Here is a 27,487-nt window from a genome sequence, read left to right on the forward strand (position 1 = left end):
ATCTCTGCTAACCTGATAGTAAAAACAAATAGGGTCCCACTGTTTTTATTTGCATTTCTTTAACTATCACCTTTTCGTCCGATTAATGGCACAGATGGCAGGGCTCTGATACCATGATAGGTGGCAATCAGGTATTATAAAGCAAGTCACTTACCCATGCTGTACTTTGTTTCCTCACCTGTAAAATGGGCATAATGATAGAACCTGTTTCTTTTTCTTTTTCTCTTTTTTGGCCATGCAGCTTGAGGTATGTCAGTTCCCTGACCAGGGATTGAACTTGGGCCACAGCAGTGAAACCCCGGAATCCTAACTACTAGGCCACCAGGGAACTCCCGGATAGTATTTGTTTCATAGGGCTGTTTGGAGGATCAAATGAGAAACTACATGTGTAATACTCAGTTCTGCCCCTGGCTTGCGGTGAGCATGTGGTAAGTCTCAGTAGTTGTAGCAGCTGTAGTAGAAGTTATAATAATATCAGTTCTTCTTTTTCTGTCTGTTCTGAACCTGTCTGTTCAGATCCTCTGCCTGTTTTTCAATTGGGTTGTTTCTTACTGCTTGGTATGACTTTCTCAAATGAAATTAAGCTCTTCATCATTTATCCAAATATTTTCCCCACCTTGCTACGAGTTTTGTTTATAGAATTTCTCTTTTGTAAAATAACTTTTGTTGTTTTCCTTTATGTAAGAAAGATATATTATTGTAGAAAAATTAGAAAATAGAAGTAAAAAAGAAAGAAAACAAACATCACCTGTCATTTCAGAACCCAGATACCTTCCATTAACTTTTTGGAGTCAACTCTACACTGAAAATGGAATTACATACATACTGCTTTGAAACCTAACTTTGATCACAGTATATTGTGAATATCGTTCTACGTCGCATCTCCTTTTGACTCCCAACGTCAGCATTTTGCCCACCACTCAAAACTCTCCCGTCTCCCGGAGGCCTGCCTAGTCCAGGTCCACTGTTTGCTGAGACGTGAGCTTCGGGCCTAACATGGGCCTCCTTCCAGGCAGTGAAAAAAGCTGGAAGCACCAAGATTCACAGGCAACTAACTTTTCCCACAGGCAGAGCTTTGAACGTGACTAGTCCTCCAGAACTTGCACTACGATAAACAAAATGTGAACCAGGGCCCCCTTGAAGACTTTGGCAGGTAGCCCTCCTGTTACGCTCTCACTGGATTTTCCTGGCAGCTGCAGAATGACTGCATCTTAATCCTGCCAGGGACAGGTTTGTGAAAGGCTGACAGTGTGACCCAGAGGCTTGACCTCACTAGCTCCAAATAAAGAGATCACTAAAACCCCAAGTTATTTGTTTTGAAATGCAGGACTCTCGGGGGACTTCTGACTTCCCTACTATAGTGTTCAGCCAGAGACCGTGCAGATTCCAGAGTCAGGGGACGTATCTCAGCTGAGACACATCTCAGCACCCTGAAACTGAAAGCTCGGGGGCTCCAGGCCAAGGACTCTCAGTACAGACCGCGACGGGGAGGATGGGGTGATGGGGAGACAGGGTGACTTCAATTCGGTACCCAAAGTGGCCACAACTTAAATGAAATTAAGAAACAAAAGAAAGGGGCTCAGAAAAAAACAGCCATACAAGAAGAAAACGTGTGTGGGGCAGGGCGGGGGACGGGGGCAGTAGAAAAGAATCCCATCTTCTACATTTGAGCAATGAATAACCCAACTACTAAGTCCAAAGAAAAGCTTCCCTCTGGGCCAAGGGATCTCATTCCAAGACCAGATCAGCACCCAGCAGGGCCTCCAGACCTCCCCTCTCCCACTGGTTTCCTCAAGACACCCTGTTCTCACATAAAATAAATGAAAAAGATGATTCCGGAGGCAGCCAGTGGCCTGAGATGTCGAGAGGTAACAAGGGAAGGCTCCCAGAAGTTTGCTCTCTATCTCACTGCTTGGATCTGCATTCGCATCTGAGGCTCCACAGAGATGAACCCAGGTCTCTCTGCTCCAGTAGTGCGGGGCAAGGGGGACAAACCCGCATCCAGGATTCTTCAGTGAATCTAAAATACAACACTTCTGGGCTTCCCTGGTGGCGCAGTGGTTGAGAATCCGCCTGCCGATGCAGGGGACACGGGTTCGTGCCCCGGTCCGGGAAGATCCCACATGCCGCGGAGCAGCTGGGCCCGTGAGCCATGGCCGCTGAGCCTGCGCACCTGGAGCCTGTGCTCCGCAACGGGAGAGGCCACAACAGTGAGAGGCCCAAGTACCACAAAAAAAAAAAAAAAAAAGAAAGAAACACTAAAATACAACACTTCTAATGGCAACAACCACGCAGCCAGCCAGGCACGGTGAATCCTTGCTCCAGGGGTTCTGGTTCTCTGCCCGCTTACGCAACTGCCTTTCTGTCACTGCCATGACCATGTGCGTAGTGTGGGTTTTCAGTTCTGACATGAAACAGAGAGACTTCTGCACTGGAAACTGCTGCTTCACACGGAGTTCAGGTGGTGGTCACCGTGGAGCCAGGCACCTGCCCCCCGCTAGCCACAGCCAGAGTGAAGCAGCAGTGGCCCCTCGACCACTGGGATGGGATCCTAGCCTGAGGCGGGAAGGTCCACACTGGGCACCTCAAAATCCAGGAAAGACAGCCTATTTCAACCCCTCTAACAAAGCGCCCTGGCCTCCGACTCGGTCAGCAACGGAGGGGAGTCACCCAACCCTGCCTACAGCCCCTGGGCTCACCTTGGGCGTGCAGTGCACGGTGGAGTAGGGGCAGGAGCCCCGCCTGCCAGAAGGAGTAGCAGCCGTCCACCAGCTTGTTGCAGCGGCCCTGAAATCCACCTTCAAACCGCATCTGCCGGCCTGTCACCCATTGCTGAGCACGAGACAGAGAAGGGAGAGGCAGCTGTAGGTTAAAAGAGACACGAGATCCAGCAAGCCCAGATCCCCAGAGGCCAATCTGGGAGGGAGGGGTCCCATCTCTTGGCTTCCTGGCACCCAGTCCGGCCTCGGACTTCCTCACCCTCACTGCCACACTACAGTGCAACACCAAGTCTAACCCTCCTGAGGTAACCAGCATGAATCTCTACTCAGGGCCTAACAGACAACTAACCACGTTTTCCTGGGTTCCAAGTGGGTTCTGGTGCTGAGAACAAGCGCGCCAAATTGGCCTGAAAGGAAACCTGCAAGCATCTCTTAATAAATAAGGTGTAACTAGGAAGTTTAAGGCCAGACCACCAGTGGCTCATTTCTATTCACTTTCCCTGCTCGGGGAAGTTTATTAAAAACAGATAAACGCAATTTTGTGCTACAAGTCATCAGATGATCTCAAACTACTCTTGACTTTTACTTGGCACCTGAGGAAATCCATCCAAGATTTCTTAGCATGGCCCTTGTCCCTCGCAGGACGGCGGGGCAGAAGCCGTCAGCCCTAGTGAACGAGGATAGCTCTGTGTGGTCTAGCCTCTCTGCTATCCCAGGGGAAACTGGCTGGCTGACAGAAAAGAGTTTACTTTGAACCTGTAAGATGGCTCTTGGTGTCACTCGGTGGTCACACGTGATGCATACTTATCTCCAAGTTTTCTAAACACACTCTACTATGAATATGGACATAGTGAAGGGTTTGGCCTCGAGGAATGAGTAGAACCAACGGGCAGAGCAGATAATAATCTCCGCTTCCCTCCCAGCCCCCCAAGGCAGATCCAGCCACCTGCCAGCAACTCACAGAGCAGCCTCACCAAACTGAAAGGTACAGAGTACGAGTACGGTATTTCCCCTGTACCTACATTCTTACTAGACTGAGTTCCTGAAAGGACTCACTGAGGACCGTCTTCAGAAGGAGTCCATCCCTCCTTTAATTAATAATTGTAGACTTTAGATTATATCCCTGTTGAAAGTAACAGCCACCCATAGAGAGTCACAATCCAAAATTCTTAGAGACACAGAAAAACTGCACTGCAGGTGCAGGCACTAATATATCCCCAGTCAGTCTTAAACGAACCAGCGCTTTAGGATTGATGCCATTTAATGAAAGCAGGAGAAGCATTACTCAAGAAAACAGGCGCTACAGTAGGGAGTCCATTCTTCACTTTTACTTACCCCACAGATTAAGTGTTTCTAACCTAGACTAATTCATTTTTCCAGTGCCTAAGTCCATGGATTTATTCTGTTTCCCTTGGCTGTATGAATTCATAAAATCCTTCAAATATGGGTCCTAGCTCTCCCAGAGCAAACAGAGGGGAGGGAGAAGTTTGGATAAGAAGGTCGCACCTACTACGTACCAGGCTGTTTATACCTGTTCTCTCCTTTGACCTTCAAAGAACTGTTACTTCTACCTTACAGAGGAAGAACATTGAAGTTAAAACAGATTAGACCATTTTCCCAAGGTCATATGGCTGTGAAGTGGCACAGGGTTCAAATCCAGAACACTGTTATTGTAACTGGGGCACCTGCTTATTCCTTATGTCTGCCTGGGAGATGGAGCTTCTATGTTTCACGCCTTGTTGGTGATCAGTTTTCAAAATGTATGATAAACTCGAAGTCTGTGCACAAAGTTGGCCATTTTGGCATAAACCTTCAAGGCTGTAAGAACCTTCAAGAAGAGTATGCTATAGGAGGCTTCCTAAAGGTGAGGACAAAATGCTGCTGGTCATATCTGTATAGAGTATAATAGAAACTACCTTGGAAGCTCAAGATGGGTCTCACAATGGTTCCTATGATGGGAACCTGACATCTGAACTTGGGGAGAGGAGATGAATATCAGTTGCAGCTGGTTTGCTTTGAGGTCATGGTTCGGGAATAAATGCTTCCCCAAAGATAGCTCCTTCGTGGCTGTGTGTGTGTGTGTGTGTGTGTGTGTGTGTGTGTGTGTGTGTGTGTGTGTGTGTGTGTGTGTGTGTGTGTGTGTGTGTGTGTGTTTATGTACTAGGCCTCCAATGATAATTTAGCTACAATCCAACAAGTCCCTGAAGCTGACTGCGCTCTGAGTTCATTCTGAATATTGGGCAGGAGCTTGGAGTCGAGACATAAATGCCTGGGCCACCTGCTGCTCTGTGCATTACCCGGCTGTGCCTAGCTCACGTGAAGGTAGTTACTAAACGTTCACATAGTGCAGCAAGTAATAAAAGCTTGGTTTCAAAATGCCTCAAAGCTCTTCTCATGACTTCTTCTCCCAGGAGAATCTTTCGAAGGCACATGATAACCTCTAATTTTAAGAGGCTGAAGCTACACTTCTCTTTGAAGTAGGAGGAAGGTACTCTGGCCCATACCAGATGTCCGGGGGAATTCAAGAAGCCTCTGGAATTGGCCTAACACACTGTACAGAAAGTTCAGAGCAGGAAGATGGAAAGGCAGGAAGAAGGGAACTGAAACCGAGCACAGATGTTCACCCCTTGCACTTTCTTGGTACAGTGCTGAGCACTCCAATGACTGCATCTGAAGCTTCGTTACAGGACTGTTAGTTCACAGCTCAAGGCAGCAACTGTTAGCCCTTCCCACAGCCAACCGTCCCTCAAGCCGGCATGCCTGAGCAGTCACATCTCAGGCGCCTGGGGCCTGAGAGGAAGACGGATCACCAAGTACTTACTAATAAGCTCTTCAAGTTCAAGAAGCGTTCCTTCTTGAGGATGACCAGTGCGGCCAGGCCACAGAAAGTATAGCCGCCGTGGGCTTCCATCCCTGGCACCCCTCCAATTCCACCTTCCCAATTCTGACACCTGGAAGGAGATTGAGAAAAGCAGACTGAGTGTCAACCAATGAGCACAAGTGCAGGACCACCCTGGATGACAAAGGATGAGTTTGCTTAGTTTAACGCAACTATATTCAATAGCCGTAACTATATTCAATATCTTGTAATAAACTATAATGGAAAAGAATATGAAAAAGAATATATATATAAAACTGAATCACTTTGTTGTACACCAGAAACTAACACATTACAAATCAACTATACTTCTATTAGAAAAACAAACATTGCAACTATGAATGGAAAGATGCTAATTAACTTTTAGAAATGCCTTTTCCTCAAAAAAAAAAGGAAACTCAGACATAGTCTACTAATGTAACAAACATAGAACCTCAAATCATTACTTTTTGGAAAAAGTTATAAAATCATACGTGTAGTGTGATAACCATCAGGTTAAAATAAAATTGAAAAATAATTGCTAATTCTGGTACAGGTCTATTGCTGGTATTTTTCCTCTTTATTTTTCTCTATTTTCAAAAAGTTTCTATAGTGAAAATACATACCTTTATAACTATTCAAAGTAAACTTATTTTTTTAAATTACAATTTCCTACATTTTCAAATTACTTTATTATCATGATAATTATTATTTGGGATTAGACTATATATTAAGAGTGCATTTACTAGTCATAAAAACATGAGTAATCTTTGGCTCAGCAATATAGGGTCATTTCTAGGAATTAATCTTATAAAGTAAGTAAGAAATGTGTTCAAAAATCAGATTGTAAGAATGTTTACTGTATTCCCATTTATAACAGTGAAATATTAGAATATAACTCAGAAGCTCAATAGTAAGGGACTCGTTACATAAATTATGGTATATCCGTATAACAGAATAGTATACAGTCATTTAAAATAATGCTACAGAAGTATACTTAAAAATGTTCCAAATACATTACATGAAAAAGCTATAAAATGATAATATACTGCATGATTTTTCTGGAATTCTGGAAACATATACAGCAAATGAGTGGTTAGTGGTGGATTACAAGCAGTTAGATTTTCTTTTTGCTTGTTTATAATAAACATGTTTTACCTCTGAAATAAGAGGTTTTCTTTTCAGTATATTTTCATATAACATAGAACTTTACTTCCAGTGATCTACAGGTATGTACATAGAGTCACACTCCCTACAGGTGTGTCTGCCTCACAAATCCTGACAGGTGCACGGGTGGATGAGAACTTAATCCAACTTCCAGGTAGAAGAGAAAGGAACGTGTAACACCTCCTGTCTTCCAGGTACCTCTCCTTAAAGGAGAGGCCTTGGGAATTCAGAGGCCCTTTTCAGAGACGCCCAAGGCCCAGGGAGATCACAGCAGAGTGCAGAGTCAAGAACTGGCTACCATTCCCTGAACAGATTTTTCAGCATCCTCTATCCCCTAACCCCACCACCACCCAAAGACACACAATCCAAGTTTTCTTTCCAGTGCACTTGGCTTCATGGAACATAGGAACAGCTCAAGTTTGAAAGGTCTGATGAGTGAAGAACAGGAAAGGGACCTCTGAATTTTTTTTTCTTAACTTACCTTTAAAAATGTTTTTTGAGTTAAAAAAAAAACAGTATAAAAGAATAAACAATAAAAAGTTACAACTCCTGCTGGGCCTGGCCTCCTAGTTCCTCTCACCAGCTGAGTTTCTATGTCTCAGTCTCTCTCTTCACACATACACGCACGCACGCACGCACACACAATATACATTTATTTACATATTCCACTTTCCATCCCTTTGTTTTTACATGCATGAGAGCAATTTAGTAAAACTCTTTGGGAGTATCTTCTAGTTAAATATAACTGATTGAACACAAGAGTCCAGTAAAATGAAAGTAAAGGAATTTTAAAAAAGGATAAACCCACAACGGTAAAGAGAATAGGAGAGGATATGAATACAGACAGGAGATAACAAAATTGTGAAAGCTGGAAAAGGCGAGAGATAAGACGTAACTGACTTAACAGAACCGAGAAACCTACACGAGCCCTGGGAGGAAAGGAGGGAAGAAGAAATAGAAAGCAAGGTGATATGTTCCGATGACAAGCCGGGGGACACAAGGTACCCCTGAAGTGGGATGAGTTTGAACCAAGTTGACTGGTGGTCAATTTATAAGAGAATCAGCTATACCTCCAGGTACCCAGCAGAAGATGGGAGGTTGCAGGGGCTGAATGGAGAAGAGCTGAATTCCAGGATTTCCAGCACAGCTGAGAGCAGGCAGAGGTACTGTACTGAACAGGGGGATTAAGTGAGTCTAAGATCTGGGCACAAGCACCCTCAACCCCTTTCCCTATTCATGTTTCACAAAGCTGGCTGCTAACTTCATACCCCAACCAGGAATCTGGAAGATTCTTCTCTAGGGAAATGGATAAGCCCAAGGGAAAAACCCTACAGATATTGATATATGAGAATTCCCCCATGAATGGCTGCATCCCAGCCCACCGTGGCACACACAGTTTTTTTTGGCACCTGACACTTAAATATGAACACCAGACATTTGAGCAAAGTCTCTTACATGAAAGAGACTTATGTAAAACATTAAACAAAAATAAGACAAATAAACAAAAATAAATTGGAGGAAATAATGTAGGGAGCAGAAGTAAACTTTAAGTTATAACTTTAGATAAAATATTATATATAAAATAAAAACACTAAAAACACTGCAAGGACAAATATCCCTGAAACCAGAACAGGAGAGAATATAAAAAGGAAGTATTCTTTATAAATGGAGATTAAAAGTTAAAATAGAACTGCAGAAATAAAAACTCGACAGAGGGATTAGAAGATAAAAAGTAAGAAAATCTCTTAGAAAGCACAATAGGAAAGATGAAGAGATGAAAGATAGGCAAAAAATTTTTGAAAAATTAGAAGACCAATTCCACTTATTGCATGTTATAAAAAGAGCAAACGAAGAAAATGGAGGGCAAGAAGTTATTAAAGAAATAATAAAGTTTCTTGGAAGTAAAGCACATGCAATTCTAGATTGAAGATAACTGCTGGGCTTCCCTGGTGGCGCAGTGGTTGAGAGTCCACCTGCTGATGCAGGGGACACGGGTTCGTGCCCCGGTCCGGGAAGATCCCACGTGCCGCGGAGCGGCTGGGCCCGTGAGCCATGGCCGCTGAGCCTGTGCGTCCGGAGCCTGTGCTCCGCAACGGGAGAGGCCACAACAGTGAGAGGCCCGCGTACCGCCAAAAAAAACCCACATAACTGCTGAGTGCCCAGCACAATGAATGAAAAAAGTAATCCATATCATGGTTCATCATCATGAATTTTTCAAACAGCAAGAATAAGAGAAACAAAACAATGGATTGGGAATACAGTAGATTGGGAGGCAGTAAAGCACAGTGGTTACTCTAACAGGTTTTGGTCACTTAATTTCTTTGTATTTTAGCTTAATGTCAAATTCAATATCCCATCATTTGCTATATACGGAAACTATGACATAGAGAAGTTAAACAATTTATCCAAGGCACAAAGCTAATAAATGACAAAACTGGGCTTCAAACCCAGGCAGTCAGAATTTCACATCTAGTTAAGTGCCTAACAAACCAATCCTGCAAATAACTATATACTCTGGACAAAACACACTAAAACAACTTCCTGAGGGCTCAGCAAAATGAAAAAAGCTGGGGATTTGAAAGTTGGAGCAGTCAGTCCCTCCCCTCCCCCACCCTATTTTTTTTCTTCCTGATTTGCCCTGAGGATGGCTAACAGTCACCTAACAGTGGCAGCAGCAGGTCAGGGGAAGGCAGCTGAAGCTAACAGAAGGCCCACCATGTCTCTGGCAAGAAGAACCAGGCTGACGGTAATTGAGGAGGAATCCCAGAAAGAGGAGAGCCAGAGAAGGAAAACCCAAATTCCATGTTTAAATTTCGCTTAAAATTTTACCTGACCCTGAATCACACATGCATTGGGCAAACTGAAAGCAGCTTCTGACCAAGAACTGATCGAAGACCTGAGCCCCTGCCCACTGCAGGTGTGTCTAACCAAGTTGATTGCCTGCTAAAGGAAAAATATCAACACTCTTTAAAGCAATCTAACAGAATCCAACCTCTGCAATATAACATCACAATGTCCAGGGTACAGTCCAAATATTACTTGACATAGACACTCAGGCAAGTGAGACATGTCAACTCCAAGACAGCCAGATGTTGAAATGACCAGGCAAGAATTTTAAAGTAGATATTATAATTTTATATTCACCTCAGTGAAGAAAAATACACTTGTAATGAATGAAAAAGATGGGAAATCTCAACTGAGAAAAACAGAAAGTATAAAAAAGAACCAGGCGCGAGCCCAGCGTCCCCGCGGCGGGCAGCAGCGGCGACAGCGGGGTCGGTGGAACGCCGAGGGGGTGGACGGAGCCCGCGGCGGTGGCGGCGGCGGCGGCGGCTGCAGCAGCGAAATGGTGGAGACCTTGACGGACACCCGGCGGCTGATCACCAAGCCGCAGAACCTGAATGACGCCTACGGGCCTCCCAGCAACTTTCTTGAGACCGATGTAAGCAACCCGCAGACAGCGGGAGTCGGCCGGGGCCGGTTCACCACCTATGAAATCAGGGTCAAGACAAATCTGCCTATTTTCAAGCTGAAGGAATCTACCGTTAGAAGAAGATACAGTGACTTTGAATGGCTGCGAAGTGAATTAGAAAGAGAGAGCAAGGTTGTAGTTCCCCCACTGCCTGGGAAAGCATTTTTGCGTCAGCTTCCTTTTAGAGGAGATGATGGAATATTTGATGACAATTTTATTGAAGAAAGGAAGCAAGGGCTGGAGCAGTTTATAAACAAGGTCGCTGGTCATCCTCTGGCACAGAATGAACGTTGTCTTCATATGTTTTTACAGGATGAAATTCTAGATAAAAGCTATACTCCATCTAAAATAAGACATGCCTGAAATTTGGCAAGAAGGGGCAAGAAAAACTTTCCATGACTATTAATGATTCATATGCAGCAGTGAAGAAGTTCTAACTAACTTTAGCATGCTGCACAAAAACTGGTATAATATGCCTTCAGTATACTAACACTCAGAATGCTCAGGTTTGTTCTGTTTTGTTTTGGCAGTTTACAAAGAAGTTAATTTGCTTTCGTGAAAAAAATCCCTCATTCCAGACTTTCTATATAAATAGTTCTCTCTTGCTGTTTTAATGTGGTACACACTCTAGCTTCACAAACCTGTTACTCTAGTATAACTTGCAGTGTCCTAACTAAAGTTACTCACTTGGTCTTACATGCAGTTTTTGTGTCATGTTTGCTTCTTGAATCTGATTAATAGAATTTTTCTCTTATCCCCTTTTTAATATGTGGTATCACGACCTAATTTATGTGTGGAAGCACTACACATTGGTTTCCAGTACCCTACACATAAGATACACACTTGTGGGCTTCCCAGGTGGCGCAGTGGTTGAGAATCCGCCTGCCGATGCAGAGGACACGGGTTCGTGCCCTGGTCCGGGAAGATCCCACATGCCACGGAGTGGCTGGGCCCGTGAGCCATGGCCGCTGAGCCTGCGCGTCCGGAGCCTGTGCTCCGCAACGGGAGAGGCCACAACAGTGAGAGGCCCGCTTACCGCAAAAAAAAAAAAAAAAAAAAAGATACACACTTGTGTGCAGAAAGTATCTCCCTTCAGGCTTGTAATCCCCTTCACATGGAAGATCAGTGAGGGAAATCTTTATATTCTGTATAAAAACAAAATCAAATTTATGTACTAAAATCATTTGTCTAAAAATTTAAGTTGTTTTCAAATAAAAATAAAAATGCATTTCTGATATGCACTGAAAAAAAAAAAAGAGAACCAAACCCAGGTAGTCCAGCTCAAAAGGCTATATACTCTCAATCTTTAAACTATCACCCCCTTACTATTGATTGAGTATTACATACCAAATCCTCAGTAAATGCTGGCTACCGTTATTATCAGCCTTTCTAACAATGACACTGGTAGCCAGAAGATAATGGAGCAATGCTTAAAAATTCTGAAGGAATACAATTTATCCAATTTCCAATTTAGAAGTCTCTAACCAAATAAACTATAAATCAAGTGTGAGACTAGAATAAAAATACATGCAAAATCTTTAAAATGTACCTCCGAAGTTCTCTTTTTGGGGATCTGTTGGAATACGATATGCGATTCATTAAAATGAGTGAGTAAACCAAGAAAAAGGAGGATGGGGCTTTAACAAAGAGAAGTGAAGTGAATTTCCTGCTGAAAGGAAGCTTCTGGATGCCTGCTGTGCAGCAAGCTGAGAGCAATCTGTCCAGTCTGAAGCAGGAGGGCAGAGGCCCCAGGAGGGGTAACACACACGTGCACACACACACACACAAACACACACACACACACACACACAGAAGAGAACTGATACATTACCTGAAGTGTTTAACTGTATTGAGAATAATTTTATAGCTCTGGCAGAAAATTCGGGAATTAAGAGGTAATAATTAATTCCAGGAAAGTAAAAGTTATACAAAAATGTAAATATGATCATAGTATCTCATTTGGTTTAGCTGAAAATTGTATTTTCATAGTAGTAAGTACTACTTTGATAAAAATTAAAATGTAAAAAATAAAATACAGCTTGGATATAATTCCTCAATAGTACATATAAATCTGCTATACCTTTTTTAAAATTATGAAATAATTTGAAGGATCCACGAAAGTATAGCAAATAATATATAGAACATACATGTACCTAACACCTAGCTTTGATTTAGCCATATGCATTTCAGTTTTTTTTTTTTATTTTAAACAATTACAGATACAATTGAAGTCTCCTAAGTACAGCCCTCCCTTAATTTCATTTTCTTTACTTTCTCCCCCAAAGTAAGCACCATCCTGAATATGGTGTTTATCCCTCCCAGCATGTTTTTATATTACTAAATGCGATTCTTCCCATAAATAGTATAGAACTGTTTTGCATGTTTTCAAATTTTAAGCAAATGTGATCTGCACGTTTTCTTAATCATCCTTTTTTTTCCTCAGTAGTGTTTTTGAGATTCACCCATATTGATACGTGTAGCTCTAGTTCATTCATTTTAATTGCTATATTATATTTCAATATGACTACACCACAACTCACTTATCCATCTTGTGCTTGTGAACATTTAATCTGTTTCCAGCGTTTTACTATTATAAACAAGTCCTATGTTTATCTCTCTCATGCATGTGGTGTGAGTTTCTGGAGAAGTGGAATTTTGGGGTCATCAGCCAGGGCATCTTTGAGATATTTCCAAATTGCTCTCCAAACTGGTTTAAATCCATTTAGACTGACCAGTACTGTTTACCCAAGGTTTTGATCCTTGCCAATCACATTAAAAAAAGTTTGGAAAAAAAAAGAAAACTTTTAAAGTATTTTTGAAGTGCACACTCCTTCAACCCAGACATCTCTTGTAATTTTATATTCCCTTCTCTGGTCCTTCTGCACTTTATTTTTCAGCAGTCTTGACCGCCTGCTGTTTAAGAGGCAGGACAAATCCCAGTTTCTCTCACCTTGCGATCCATTCAGCAGTGCCCTCAAACAGGTCTGGAGTGATGATGTTGGTCAGAGAAGCTACCGAGGCGGCACAGTACGCACTTCTGGAAGGACAGAAATAGAGGGGAACGTGTTAAGCTTTAAGGAGGAGCTTGAACAAGGCTCACCGAACTTTTTGGACAGATTGCTCCCTGCCTCTTAAGCTGTAATCACTGCCTGTACTCACTCCAAGCCCACGGTCAGTCCTCCTGGGTCTCCAACCAGGAGCTCTGACATTCTATTTCGATAGAGTTGCTCATGGCACAGCCTCAGTGAAAGAACATGACATTCTATTCTCCCTACCTCCACATGGTCAAATCTACACCAAATGAAATAACAGCCGTAACAATTTCTGTCGACAGCGAATTCAGCTCTTTTTTCAAAGACCTACAATGGCTCCCCAAATTCCATGCTGTCATTCAGGTATTTCTGACATGCTCATTCAGTTGTCAATACTGTTTTTTGATCCAGGACTTGTCTGTTTACGGCATGGACAAGTTAAAGGTTAACTATCTTTTCCAAGCAGACACAACTCCAAAGCAGGCCGCCAGACCACACTGGCTGCTTAGACCAGGCAAGAGGGACCGGAATATATGAGCCCACTCAGATCCATTCCTTAGGCTTCTAGAGCAAGAAAAGGGTTTTGATTTCAAGCATCCCACCAGTACACGTACACACACACACTCTTTAAAGGGAAAAGAAAGAACATGTCTTCCCCCCCCCCCCCCCCGCCATGTTATCCTACGTGATTTACAATAGTTCTTGCCATTTCATCCTGCCAGCCCTAATTCTTCTCAGGACACCTTTTATTTCAGCTGACCCCTCTATTATGGAACACATCTACAAACTGTCTTTTCTTCCCTTCCAGGGTCTTTTCAAACATCCAACATCTCAGCTCTGTTTTATGTTGAAGACAAAACCAGTTTGTTCTAATTCTGTTTACAGATCCTTTTTCTAAGGGCTCCTAAGGAATATAAAAGGGAGGAGAGAGAAGGGTCCAGCTTCCGTATTGTTCAATATGGACATAACATGAAGCCAGTGAGCCACAGGCATTATTCTCCTCCCAGCATTTTTATCAGCCTGCTCACGCCGGCCAAAGGCACAGCAGAGACTGAGTTATACCAGCATCAGAAACATGAAGAGTCCTTTCTGCCAAATGTTACTATCTACCATAAGCTAACTTCGAAAGTTTGACCTAACTGCCCTCAGGTCTCAAGCCTCTCAAAGGGCTTCAAAGGTATTTGCTCTTGAATCCGAACATAACCTCTGAGGTAGGGAGGCAGCGGACACAGGGCGGTTGCCTCATAAATGGAAGAACTGAGACCTGCTGCCAGATCTCACACTGAGACGGGGAGCGAACAAAACACCTTTTTCGAGCATCTTCTTCCTCTCTCCCTCTACCCAGTCATCACATCTCTCAGATTTGTCCACTACCCTCCATCCTCTCTGCTGTTACCCAAATCCAAGTCACCATTAACCTGGGTCAGTCTCCCTCTAGCCCTGAAACCAGAGGATTTTCACTAAAACACTACAATCTATTCACTGCAACTGCAGAACTTCTAATAAAAATACAAATCAGATTGTGTCACTCCCTACTTAAAACTTATCAGTGGCTTCCCACTACCCTTAAAATAAACTCCAGTCTTCTCAAAGAGACTTCGGGGCCCCTCTGGCTATGCCCAGCCTAGCCATCCAGCTTCATTTCTCCCCCTATCCACCAGGCCCCTGCACTTCAGCAACACTGAAATTCTCCTTTCCTGAACACACTCTATGCTCTGTTGCAAAAACTTTTGCAAATGCTGGGTCCCTATCTCCCCACTACCCACCCAGAATGCTCCTGGTTATATAACCTAGATTAGGAGGTCAGGAGTACAAAACTGCTCCTTTCTTAAGAACTGAGAAAAAAATGGTGCTTGCTATGACTTCACTGCAACTGGATTAGTGGCAGTCCACAGGAGCTGTAAATGTCTGAATAAGCTCATCTCAGAAACTAGAAGGAGTTGTGACAGACCTGAAAGATCAAGAGAGCAGTTCTGCCTAACCCAGAATAGGACAAGCTAGCCTCCAGATGCCAAACTTTCCCCATCAACTGCTGCTTCTCTTCAGGTCAAATCCACTCAACAGCACTCAGAAGTAACTGTGGATGCTGCCAGGCAAAGACAATTAAAGGAAGACAAAGTGAAAAGTGATGGAACTGGGGCACTAGAAACCACGCAAAGCAGGGAAACTGCATGAGACCTGCTAGGTTTCATCCATCATTCGCATCTTTAATCCTCTGTAAATGAAAAGCATGGCTTGAATGGCAGAACATTACCAGAGGAGCTCGGGTAGAGGAGGAATATGGCTACAGTGCTCTTCAGTGAAACAAACCTATTTCATTGGAGGGGCTTCCTAGCATTTGTCTAGCAGATATGAATAAGAAAACAGAAGGAGAGAAAGACAGACAAGATGAAAAAGCAGAGGGCTATGTACCAGATGAAGGAACAAGATAAAACCCCAGAAAAACAATTAAATGAAATGGAGATAAGCAATCTTCCAGAAAAAGAATTCAGAATAATGACAGTGAAGATGATCCAGGACCTCGGAAAAAGAATGGAGGCAAAGATCGAGAAGATGCAAGAACTGTTTAACAACGATCTAGAAGAATTTAAGAACAAACAAACAGAGATGAACAATACAATAACTGAAAACTACACTAGAAGGAATCAATAGCAGAATAACTGAGGCAGAAGAACGGATAAGTGACCTGGAAGACACAATGGTGGAATTCACTGCTGCAAAACAGAATAAAGAATGAAAAGAAATGAAGACAGCCTAAGAGACCTCTGGGACAACATCAAACGTAAGACATTCACATTATAAGGGTCCCAGAAAGAGAAGGGAGAGAGAAAGGACCCAAGAAAATATTTGAAGAGATTATAGTTGAAAAATTCCCTAACATGGGAAAGGAAATAGCCACCCAAGTCCAGGAAGTGCAGAGAGTCCCATACAGGGTAAAACCAAGAAGAAACACGCCAAGACACATAGTAATCAAATTGGCAAAAATTAAAGACAAATTATTGAGAGTAGCAAGAGAAAAATGCCAAATAACATACAAGGGAACTCCCATAAGGTTAACAGCTGATTTCTCAGCAGAAACTCTACAAACCAGAAGGGAGTGGCATGATATACTTAAAGTGATGAAAGGGAAGAACCTACAACCAAGATTACTCCACCCAGCAAGGATCTCATTCAGATTCGACAGAGAAAGCAAAAGCTTTACACATAAGCAAAAGCTAAGGGAATTCAGCACCACCAAACCAGCGCTACAACAAATGCTAAAGGAACTTCTCTAAGTGGGAAACACAAGAGAAGAAAAGGACCTACAAAAACAAACCCAAAACAATTAAGAAAATGGTGACAGGAACATACATATCGATAATTACCTTAAACGTGAATGGATTAAATGCTCCAACCAAAAGACACAGGCTTTCTGAATGGATACAAAAATAAGACCCATATATATGCTGTTTACAAGAGACCCACTTCAGACCTAGGGACACATACAGACTGAAAGTAAGGGGATGGAAAAAGATATTCCATGCAAATGGAAATCAAAAGAAAGCTGGAATAGCAATACTCATATCAGATAAAATAAACTTTAAAATAAAGGATGTTAGAAGAGACAAGGAAGGACACTACGTAATGATCAAGGGATCAATTCAAGAAGAAGATATAGGGCTTCCCTGGTGGCGCAGTGGTTGAGAATCCGCCTGCTGAGGCAGGGGACACGGGTTCGTGCCCCAGTCCGGGAAGATCCCACATGCCGCGGAGCGGCTGGGCCCATGAGCCATGGCCGCTGAGCCTGCGCGTCCAGAGCCTGTGCTCCGCAACGGGAGAGGCCACAACAGTGAGAGGCCCACGTACCACAAAAAAAAAAAAAAAAAAAAAAAAAGAAGATATAACTATAAATATATATGTACCCGACATAGGAGCACCTCAATACATAAGGCAACTACTAACAGCTATAAAAGAGGAAATTGACAGCAACACAGTAATTGTGGGGGATTTTAACACCTCATTTACACCAATGGACAGATCATCCAAACAGAAAATTAATAAGGAAACACAAGCTTTAAATGACACAATAGACCAAATAGATTTAATTGATATTTATAGGACATTCCATCCAAAAACAGCAGACTACACTTTCTTCTCAAGTGCGCACGGAACATTCTCCAGGATAGATCACATCTTGGGTCACAAATCAAGCCTCAGTAATTTTAAGAAAACTGAAATCATATCAAGCATCTTTTCTGACCACAACGCTATGAGATTAGAAATCAATTACAGCAAAAAAAAAAAAAAAAAAAAACATAAAAAACACAAAAACATGGAGGCTAAACAGTACATTATTAAATAACCAAGAGATCCTTGGAGAAATCAAAGAGGAAATCAAAAAATACCTAGAGACAAATGACAATGAAAACACGACAATCCAAAACCTATGGGATGGAGCAAAAGCAGTTCTAAGAGGGAAGTTTATAGCTATACAAGCCTACATCAAGAAACAAGAAAAATCTCAAAAAAATACAATCTAACGTTACACCTAAAGGAACTAGAGAAAGAAGAACAAACAAAACCCAAAGTTAGCAGAAGGAAAGAAATCATAAAGACCAGAGCAGAAATAAATGAAATAGAAACAAAGAAAACAATAGCAAAGATCAATAAAACTAAAACCTGGTTCTTCGAGAAGATAAACAAAATTGATAAACCATTAACCAGACTCATCAAAGAAAAGAGGGAGAGGACTCAAATCAATAAAATCAGAAATGAAAAAGGAGAAGTTACAACAGACACTGCAGAAATACAAAGCATCCTAAGAGACTACTACAAGCAGCGCTATGCCAATAAAACGGACAACCTGGAAGAAATGGACAAATTCTTAGAAAGGTATAACCTTCCAAGACTGAACCAGGAAGAAATAGAAAATATGAACAGACCAATCGCAAGTAATGAAATTGAAACTATGATTAAAAATCTTCCAACAAACAAAAGTCCAGGACCAGATAGCTTCACAGGTGATTTCCATCAAACATTTAGAGAAAAGCTAACACCCATCCTTCTTAAACTCTTCTAAAAAATTGCAGAGGAAGGAAAACTCCCAAACTCATTCTATGAGGCCACCATCACCCTGACACCAAAACCAGACAGAGATACTACAAATAAAGAAAATTACAGACCAATATCACTGATGAATATAGATGCAAAAATCCTCAACAAAAGACTAGCAAACAGAATCCAACAACACATTAAAAGGAATCATACACCATGGTCAAGTGGGATTTATCCCAGGGATGCAAGGATTCTTCAATATATGCAAATCAATCAATGTGATACACCATATTAACAAATTGAAGAATAAAAACCATATGATCATCTCAATAGTTGCAGAAAAAGTTTCTGACAAAATCAACACCCATTTATGATAAAAACTGTCCAGAAAGTGGGCATAGAGGGAACCTACCTCAATATAATAAAGGCCATATACAACAAACCCACAGCAAACATCATTCTCAATGGTGAAAAACTGAAAGCATTTCCTCTAAGATCAGGAACAAGACAAGGATGTCCACTCTCACCACTATTATTCAACACAGTTTTGGAAGTCCTAGTCACAGCAATCAGAGAAGAAAAAAGAAATAAAAGGGAATACAAATTGGAAAAGAAGTAAAACTGTCACTGTTTGCAGATGACATGATACTATACATAGAGAATCCTAAAGATGCCACCAGAAAACTACTAGAGCTCATCAATGAATTTGGTAAAGTTGCAGGATACAAAATTAATGCACAGAAATCTCTTGCATTCCTATACACTAATGATGAAAAATCTGAAAAACAAATTAAGGAAACACTCCCATTTACTATTGCAACAAAAAGAATAAAACACCTAGGAATAAACCTACCTAGGGAGACAAAAGACCTGTAATGCAGAAAACTATAAGACACTGATGAAAGAAATTAAAGATGATACCAACAGATGGAGACATATACCATGTTCTTGGATTGGAAGAATCAATATTGTGAAAATGACTATACTACCCAAAGCAATCTACAGATTCAATGTAATCCCTATCAAATTAATAATGGCATTTTTACAGAACTAGAACAAAAAGACTTAAAATTTGTATGGAGACACAAAAGACCCCAAATAGCCAAAGCAGTCTTGAGGGAAGAAAACAGAGCTGGAGGAATCAGACCCCCTGACTTCAGACTATACTACAAAGCTACAGTAATCAAGACAACATGGTACTGGCACAAAAACAGAAATATAGATCAATGGAACAGGATAGAAAGCCCAGAGATAAACCCATGCACCTATGGTCAACTAGTCTATGACAAAGGAGGCAAGGATATACAATGGAGAAAAGACAGTCTCTTCAATAAGTGGTGCTGGGAAACTGGACAGCTACATGTAAAAGAATGAAATTAGAACACTCCCTAACACCATACACAAAAATAAACTCAAAATGGATTAAAGACCTAAATGTAAGACTGGGCACTATAAAACTCTTAGAGGAAAACATAGGAAGAACACTCTTTGACATAAATCACAGCAAGATCTTTTTTGATCCACCTCCTAAAGTAATGGAAATAAAAACAAAAATAAACAAATGGGACCTAATGAAACCTAAAAGCTTTTGCACAGCAAAGGAATCCATAAACAAGATGGAAAGACAACCCTCAGAATGGGAGAAAATATTTGCAAATGAATCATCAGACAAAGGATTAATCTCCAAAATATATAAACAGCTCATGCAGCTCAATATTAAAAAACCAAACAACCCAATCGAAAAATGGGCAGAAGATCTAAATAGACATTTCTCCAATGAAGACATACAGGTGGCCAAGAAGCACATGAAAAGCTGCTCAACATCATTAATTATTAGAGAAATGCAAATCAAAACTACAGTGAGGTATCACCTCACACCAATTAGAATGGGCATCTTCAGAAAATCTACAAACAACAAATGCTGGAGAAGGCGTGGCGAAAAGGGAACCCTCTTGCAATGTCGGTGGGAATGTAAATTGATACAGCTACTATGGAGAACAGTATGGAGGTTCCTTAAAGAACTAAAAATAAAATTACCATATGACCCAGCAATTCCACTACTGGGCATATACCCAGAGAAAACCATAATTCAAAAAGACACCCGCAGGCTTCCCTGGTGGCGCAGTGGTTAAGAATCCGCCTGCCAATGAAGGGGACACAGGTTCGAGCCCTGGTCTGGGAAGATCCCACATGCCACGGAGCAACTAAGCCCATGTGCCACAACTACTGAGCCTGAGCTCTAGAGCCCGCAAGCCACAACTACTGAGCCCACATGCCACAACTACTGAAGCCTGCACACCTAGAGCCCATGCTCTGCAACAAGAGAAGCCACGACAATGAGAAGCCTGTGCACAGCAACTAAGAGTAGCCCCCGCTCACCGCAACTAGAGAAAGCCCACGCACAGCAACGAAGACCCAACACAGCCAAAAATAAATAAATAAATAAATAAATTTATTTATTTAAAAAAAAAAAAGACACATGCACCTCAATGCTCATTGCAGCACTATTTACCATAGCCAGGTCATGGAAGCAACCTAAAAGCAACCTAAATGCCCATCAACAGACAAATGGATAAAGAAGATGTGGTACATATATAGAATGGAATATTACTCAGCCATAAAAAGGAACGAAATTGGGTCATGTGTAGAGACGTGGATGCATCTAGAGAGTGTCATACAGAGTGAAGTAAGTCAGAAAGAGAAAAACAAATATCGTATATTAACGCACATATGTGGAACCTAGAAAATGATACAGATGAACCAGTTTGCAGAGCAGAAACTGAGACACAGATGTAGAGAACAAATGTATGGACACCAAGGGGGGAAAGCGGCGGGTGGCGGGTGGTGGTGGTGTGATGAATTGGGCGATCAGGATTGACATGTATACACTGGTCTGTATAAAATGGATAATAAGAAAAATAAATAAAAAATAAACATACACAGGTTATTTGTGAGTAAAAAAACAAACAAACAAAAAAACAATTATTGGGTTTCTTTGAACCCCAGAATTCAATGGACACCTCTTGTAGGAAAAAAAAAAAAGAAAACAGAAGGAAACCGGCACCAGAACCAATAAGTTAGAGAGTAATCATATCTGAAAAAGGTATGTGATAAAATGCCAAAGCAATCTTGCCAGGGTTTGTTTGCTTTCACCTATAATCTCAGGAAACTTTAAAAAGCTAAATTTGGAGTACCTGTAGAACAGGATGAAAATGTAGTGATCAAGAGGGGGAAACTATTTTTTAACTTTTTTCTTAAGACGTCAACACAATACTGCTTTCCCTCAATAGTTACATGGGCTTCACTGTCATACACAGTGTAAAAACAAGACCACAGGCCCAAAAGGGAGTCCCTTATGCTAAACTCCACATTGCCAAACCGTGACTTCATTATGGTTTCTACCCTCCCAGAAATGGAATCTTAAACCCGTCAATCAGGAATCACCTGATCAGCACCAGTGAGGGGATCTGCCTGGTGGACACAGCCAACCCGCTTTTTTGCCTGGTTTAACTTCCTTGTCCCTGCTCCCTTCTGCCCATAAAAGTTTCTCATTTTGTACAGCTCCTCAGGGCTCCTTTCTGTCTGCTAGATGGGATGCTGCCTCATTTAAATCAATTTTTGCTCAAAAAATTCATAGAATTGTCAATAGGCCTCCATTTATCTTTTAACAGCAGATACCAGGACATTGTGATAGAAGAAGAAATATGTATTTGGTCCTCAGCACAGAGCTCATAAAACCCGTGGAATTTCCTGACTGATGGGCGATAGGAGAGTCTTGTTATTCATAACATACGCCCTTCAACCACACCTGAGTTTATGCTAATGAGGTGACTCCTGGAGGATAGGGGCTGGTTGCCAGAGGCACCAACCGTGGGATTCGAGGGTTGGAACTTTCAGGCCCACTCCCCAGAAGACTGAGTTAATCACCAGTGGCCGATGAGTTCATCAATCATGCCTACATAGTGGAGCCTCCATAAAAACCCTAGGTGAAGGAGGCTGGGGAGATTCTGGGATGTGGACGCACCCCTGTGCCTACTGGGAGGGTGGCACATCCCAACGTCATGGGGACATAAGTCCCTATGCTTGGACATTTCCAGCCCTCACCCTATGTACCCCTTCATGTGGCTGTTCATTTGTATCCTTTATGACATCCTTTATAATAAACTAGTTAAACAGTAAAAAATTCTCCTGAGTACTCTGAGCTCTCCTAGCAAATTACTGAAATGAGGAAGGGGTCGTAGGAACCCCTGGTTTGTAGCCAAGTCAGGCAGAAGTGTGGGTAACTTGGGAACCCACTACTTGTGACCACTGTCTGAGATGGGGGCAGTCTTGTGGACTGAGCCCTTAACCTGTGATGTCTGTGCTAACTCTGGGTAGTTAGGGTCGGAACTGTTTAATACGAGGAAAAAACACCCCGACATTTCATGTCAGAAGTGTTGGGAGTAGAGAGACAGTTCTCCAGGTACCTAGGTTTCCAGATACCTAGTCTACTTTTATGGTTTGAACAGACAGGTTACAGAGAGAAGAATATCCTTCACTGAAGGTCTTTGCAGCCTGGTTACCTACTTTTATCTGCAACGTGTTTTGTGCTCCACAACTTTCATGTTTTTTTCTTCCCCTATACTTTCAAACCAATAGTTAAGCCAGAATATGAATCAACTTGCGTAGAGGAAAATACATTTACAAATAGGCAATAAGATGGCTTTGATATAGAAACCTCATAAAAATGTATTTATCAGACTAAAGAATAATAATCTGGTATAAAATCTCAATGATCCACACTGCCTTTGAGTAATGACTAATTCAGTGAATTCCCTATATGCTTCATAGGCAACCTCCTGCCAGGTGAGTAAACTACTTGCTAGGTACTTGTAATTCTTGAGAAAAATGATCATTTTGAGCCAGCTAGTTCCAATCAGTTCATGCAACAGTTTTTCATACACCCTACTGGCCCCTAAGGGTTTCTGCAACACCCAAAGCAATTCTCACACAGTTGTTAAACATTCTCATGATTTCATCAAATTCATTTAGAAAATATCTCCCATTCCCATGCCAGAGAGATGAAAGATTATATTACACTATACAGTTACATCTTACAGCATATCCTTTCATACCAAACAAATGTATTTTTCATTTTTAAAACAAAAGCATTTGACTTTGTTTCTGTGTTACTCATATTTTGGCGTTTACATAAAAGAAGTCAAGTGACAGTGACCCCTGAGGACATCTGTATCGTATTTGCAGTGATTATGAACTGTGTCGCTGACACTTTACTCTGCATGTCATTCGGTGAGACAAGGCAGCAGCTTCCCTGTGTTGTTCCCTGGGCTTGGCATCTCTGATGGCAGATAAACCCGAGAATCTGCTGACGCAGCAGCCTGAGAAAAAACCCACTCACCTCACGTCCACCTCACCTCCAACATGCATGAGAAAAGAGCCATCGGGTTGCTTCAGTGAGTACAAATACTGGAGAAGCTTCTCTCTGAGAAACGAACAGGAGAGAGGCAGGAATGGCGATGGTCGGTGCACTGTCAGCAGGCGGGAGCCCAGCTGGGTGTCCAGCCCTGCTGGCTTTGACTGTACCTGTTAATGACATCATAGGCCTCTTCGGTGCCAATGATGCAGAGCGCGTTGACTGCTGCATACGTGGGCGCAAGGTGTGGGTACTGGCCAGGGCCCCCTCCAAAGCCACCTTCTGGGCTTTGACACAGCTCCAGGAACCGACACACGCTAGGTACACAGCCAAAGGGAAAGACAAGGTCAGACAGCATTAATTTCCAAACACCGAATTCCACCAGTCCATGCCTTTCCAAGCCTCCGTCCTCCTCAAAAGGGAAGAAACCTCCCCTCCCCACCGAGTGAATATATACTGAATACAGTTAACACCTGTAAAGGGCCTAATTCTCTAATGATAGCCTGATTCTCTGCTATCATCAGCTTTGTGTGCCCTCCTTTCTGAGTTTTGTATTTAAGCATTTGCCTAGTCGTGAAGCAAGGAACATAAGGCCGGGCAGAAACACACAGCCTTTCTTAGAACTGTGAGTAAGTCTCATGCTTCTTGACCCAATCTTTCCCATAATTTTCTCTCAATTTGTCACCCTGGATCTATGGAACCAGACCATTCTCCTTGCCTCTAGGGTACCTCCCAGGCTTTGGATTTTGCCTAAATTGTGGTGATACTCAATTGCCGGTCTACAGCCATCACCTAGGCCTACCAGGAATATTTAAAGAGGTGCCTTCTCACTCCCATTGTTGTGTAAGCCCCAGTGGGCTACTGATTTTTACTCCGCTCACCGACAAGCAACAAGCTTCCAATGGAGTCTGCCTCCATGGTTAGAAGACTAAGAAAGAAGTGGGCTTCTGCTTGCTCAGCTCACTGTGGCAATCTTAAGCACTGCTGACTCCTAACACAGGAATACATCCCAGGCTGTAGGCTTTTGGAGAGTTTCTCACAGAGGCTCCAGCTCCTTCACTAAGGGAAACTGTTTACTGAGGGTTGGTCTCCAAGCCCTTGCTTCCAAGCATGGCATCAGTCTGCCCAGAAGTTATCTTCTTGCTTTAAGCAAAACCAAGAGAGCCCCTCTTTGTCTAAGGTCCTCTCAAGTTCATCGGAAAGGGGTGCCCCCAGAGACTCCTGGTTCTCAAGCTGTTTCCGCACAACGTAGCAGGATCACAGCTTCCTACTAGGACAAGTCCTCAGTTAAGAGAACCAGCTGCAAATCTGTGTCCTTCTAGTGCTCAGAGAGCCTTCTTTTCCTGGGCTCTTTTGTCTCATTTTTTCTTATCTACTGCTGCCAGAGAGATCGCACAGAGTCTACTTAATCTCCACTAAGACACAAGTTGATTGCGCCTCTCCCACATCGTATTTGATGACTTTTGATTTCAGACCTGCCATTATCTGGGCAGGGGCAGCCACAGAAGATGCTGATGACTTCCTAGTAAAGCCCTGAAATCATCACAGGTTAAAAGCAATCCACACTCACTTCACATTCCACCCACAATTTTACTGTAGGAAACACAAGGATTGAAACTGAAGTTGATAATCAGAGAAGGAAGACAGTCCTGTGACACGTTTTTAATAGCAATTAATTTTTGCAGCGAAAAATGAGTTTTTTACTAACATGTTTCCCAAACCTTCATCAATTCTTATCCTATTTCCCAGAAACAAATAGCTAATAAACTCCTGGTCTAACAAAAGTTGGCTGCATTAGCATACAAAAAGTTTTCTGATCATAAAAATAAAGTTTTTTGGCTGACATAAAACTTAACGGCACATTTTTAAAAAGAAAACGGAAAAGAGTCATCTAGTTATCCATTCCCTTCCCCAGCTCCCATGACAGAATTATGGCAAATGCAATACTCCTGACCCTGTAGCCTAAAGTCTGGAATGGGCCGGGGATCTGAATGTTCCAGAGACACCATTAAATCACCCCTCCACACCAACTGCCTCCAGCTGACAGGCTGCATCTGACTGACTGAGGGATATGTGGGGAACAGGGGTTGGGCTCTTCTTGAGTCTGAGACACTTCCGTACTATAGAACATTCTGATCCAGAGTCTTTCCAACTTGTACCTTAAGGAATTGGCAAACTGACAGTGAAGCTACCAGCTGTCGTGAGCAGAACTCCTAGCAATTCTGTAAAGCAAAATGTGAATGATACTTCTAACGATCCAAAGGGGAAGAAAAACTTGTCTTAGAGACCAGAAATTCACCAACTAATTTTAAAAATCGCATGCAGGAAACACTGAGCAAACACCAAGAGTGGCACACTTTGTGAAAAACAAGTATTCATAAATCACTCATTTAGTCATATGACTGAAAGATCTAGTAGATCAATTTTCTTTCAAGTCAGCAAGGCATTTCATTCTCGCTTACATGACAATTTCCAACAAAGTGGGAAACTGTCTTCCAGATCAGGGATTTAAAAACCCCAAATGTGTAGATCAGAATCACTGGAGGGCTAATAAAGAACACAGACCCAGACTTGCTGAAGCAGGAAAGACCTGGGCCTCTGTATTTTTACCAAATTCCCAAGTGATGTGGATACACACGAAGTTTGAATACCACAAGTCTTTGCTGTATAATTAGAATCACTTTGGGGATTTTTTTTTTTTTTTTTTGCCATATGCAGGCCTCTCACTGTTGTGGCCTCTCCCGTTGTGGAGCACAGGCTCCGGACGCGCAGGCTCAGTGGCCATGGATCACGGGCCCAGCCACTCTGCTCCGCAGCATGTGGGATCCTCCCTGACCGGGGCACGAACCCGTGTCCCCTGCATCGGCAGGCGGACTCTCAACCACTGTGCCACCAGGGAAGCCCACTTTGGGGATGTTTTAAAAAAAAAAAAAAAAAAAAAAAAAATCCCAAGCCCAGGCCACACTTAATACCAATTAAATCAGAGTCACTGAGGGTGGGCCCAAGTGGCAATAGTTTTAAAAATTCCCCATGTGACTCCAATGTACAGCCAAGTATCAGTGCTTCTCAAACTCGAGTGTGCATGGAAGTCACCTGAGGATCTTGTCCAACTGCAGATCTAATTCAGTAGAACTAAAGGGACCCGAGATTCTGCATTTCTAGCAAGCTCCCAGGTGATGGCAATGCTGCTGGTCTGGGGACCACATTTTGGGTAGCAATGTGATATATCTGCACGGTCCAATAGGTAGTCACTAGCCACACGAGGCTTTTTAAATTTCAATTTAAAATTTCAATTTAAAATTAAGCTCCTCAGTCACACAAGCCACATTGCAACTGCTCAATAGTTACATGTGGCTAGTGGCTGCAATAAAATATAGAATATTTCCATTACCTTGTTAAGTTCTATTGGACACCACTGCTTTTTGTGTGTGTGTGTGTATGTATGTGTGTGTGTGTGTGTGTGTGTGTGTGTGTGTGGTACGAGGGCCTCTCACTGTTGTGGCCTCTCCCATTGTGGAGCACAGGCTCCGGACGCGCAGGCTCAGCAGCCATGGCTCACGGGCCCAGCTGCTCCGCGGCATGTGGGATCCTCCCGGACCGGGGCACGAACCCATGTCCCCCGCATCGGCAGGAGGACTCTCAACCACTGCGCCACCAGGGAAGCCCCCGACACCACTGCTCTATCATCCAACTATTAAAAAGTGTGTAAAACCTGTAAGAGGATTAAGTTCAAAGCAAGATTATCGATGATTTACTTGGACTTTTAGGGGATGGTTGAGGACTGCCTTAAAG

General features: G+C 42.5%; 1 protein-coding gene and 1 pseudogene across 4 annotated transcripts in view; one reads left to right on the forward strand and one right to left on the reverse strand.

Moving 5' to 3' along the window:
* The window catches only part of FNTB (farnesyltransferase, CAAX box, subunit beta), a 96,151-nt gene that overhangs the window by 31,120 nt on the left and 37,544 nt on the right, over positions 1–27,487 (reverse strand). For 3 of the 4 annotated variants that reach the window (XR_010839522.1, XM_067028317.1, XM_059059076.2), the window contains exons 5-9: positions 23,866–24,012; positions 23,681–23,764; positions 13,167–13,253; positions 5,542–5,671; positions 2,700–2,832 (exon numbers count right to left, since the gene is read on the reverse strand). Coding sequence is in view for 3 of the 4 variants with exons in the window: in XM_067028317.1 (XP_066884418.1) it covers positions 2,700–2,832; positions 5,542–5,671; positions 13,167–13,253; positions 23,681–23,764; positions 23,866–24,012 (581 nt within the window). In the remaining variant the exon portion in view is untranslated. The remainder of the gene's footprint in view (positions 1–2,699; positions 2,833–5,541; positions 5,672–13,166; positions 13,254–23,680; positions 23,765–23,865; positions 24,013–27,487) is intronic. The other variant, XM_067028318.1, reaches the window with a different exon arrangement.
* On the forward strand, positions 10,076–10,718 carry LOC131753585 (sorting nexin-3 pseudogene; annotated as a pseudogene).

The sequence above is a fragment of the Kogia breviceps genome, chromosome 3, assembly GCF_026419965.1.
Source record: "Kogia breviceps isolate mKogBre1 chromosome 3, mKogBre1 haplotype 1, whole genome shotgun sequence".
Taxonomy (NCBI): Eukaryota; Metazoa; Chordata; class Mammalia; order Artiodactyla; family Physeteridae; genus Kogia; species Kogia breviceps.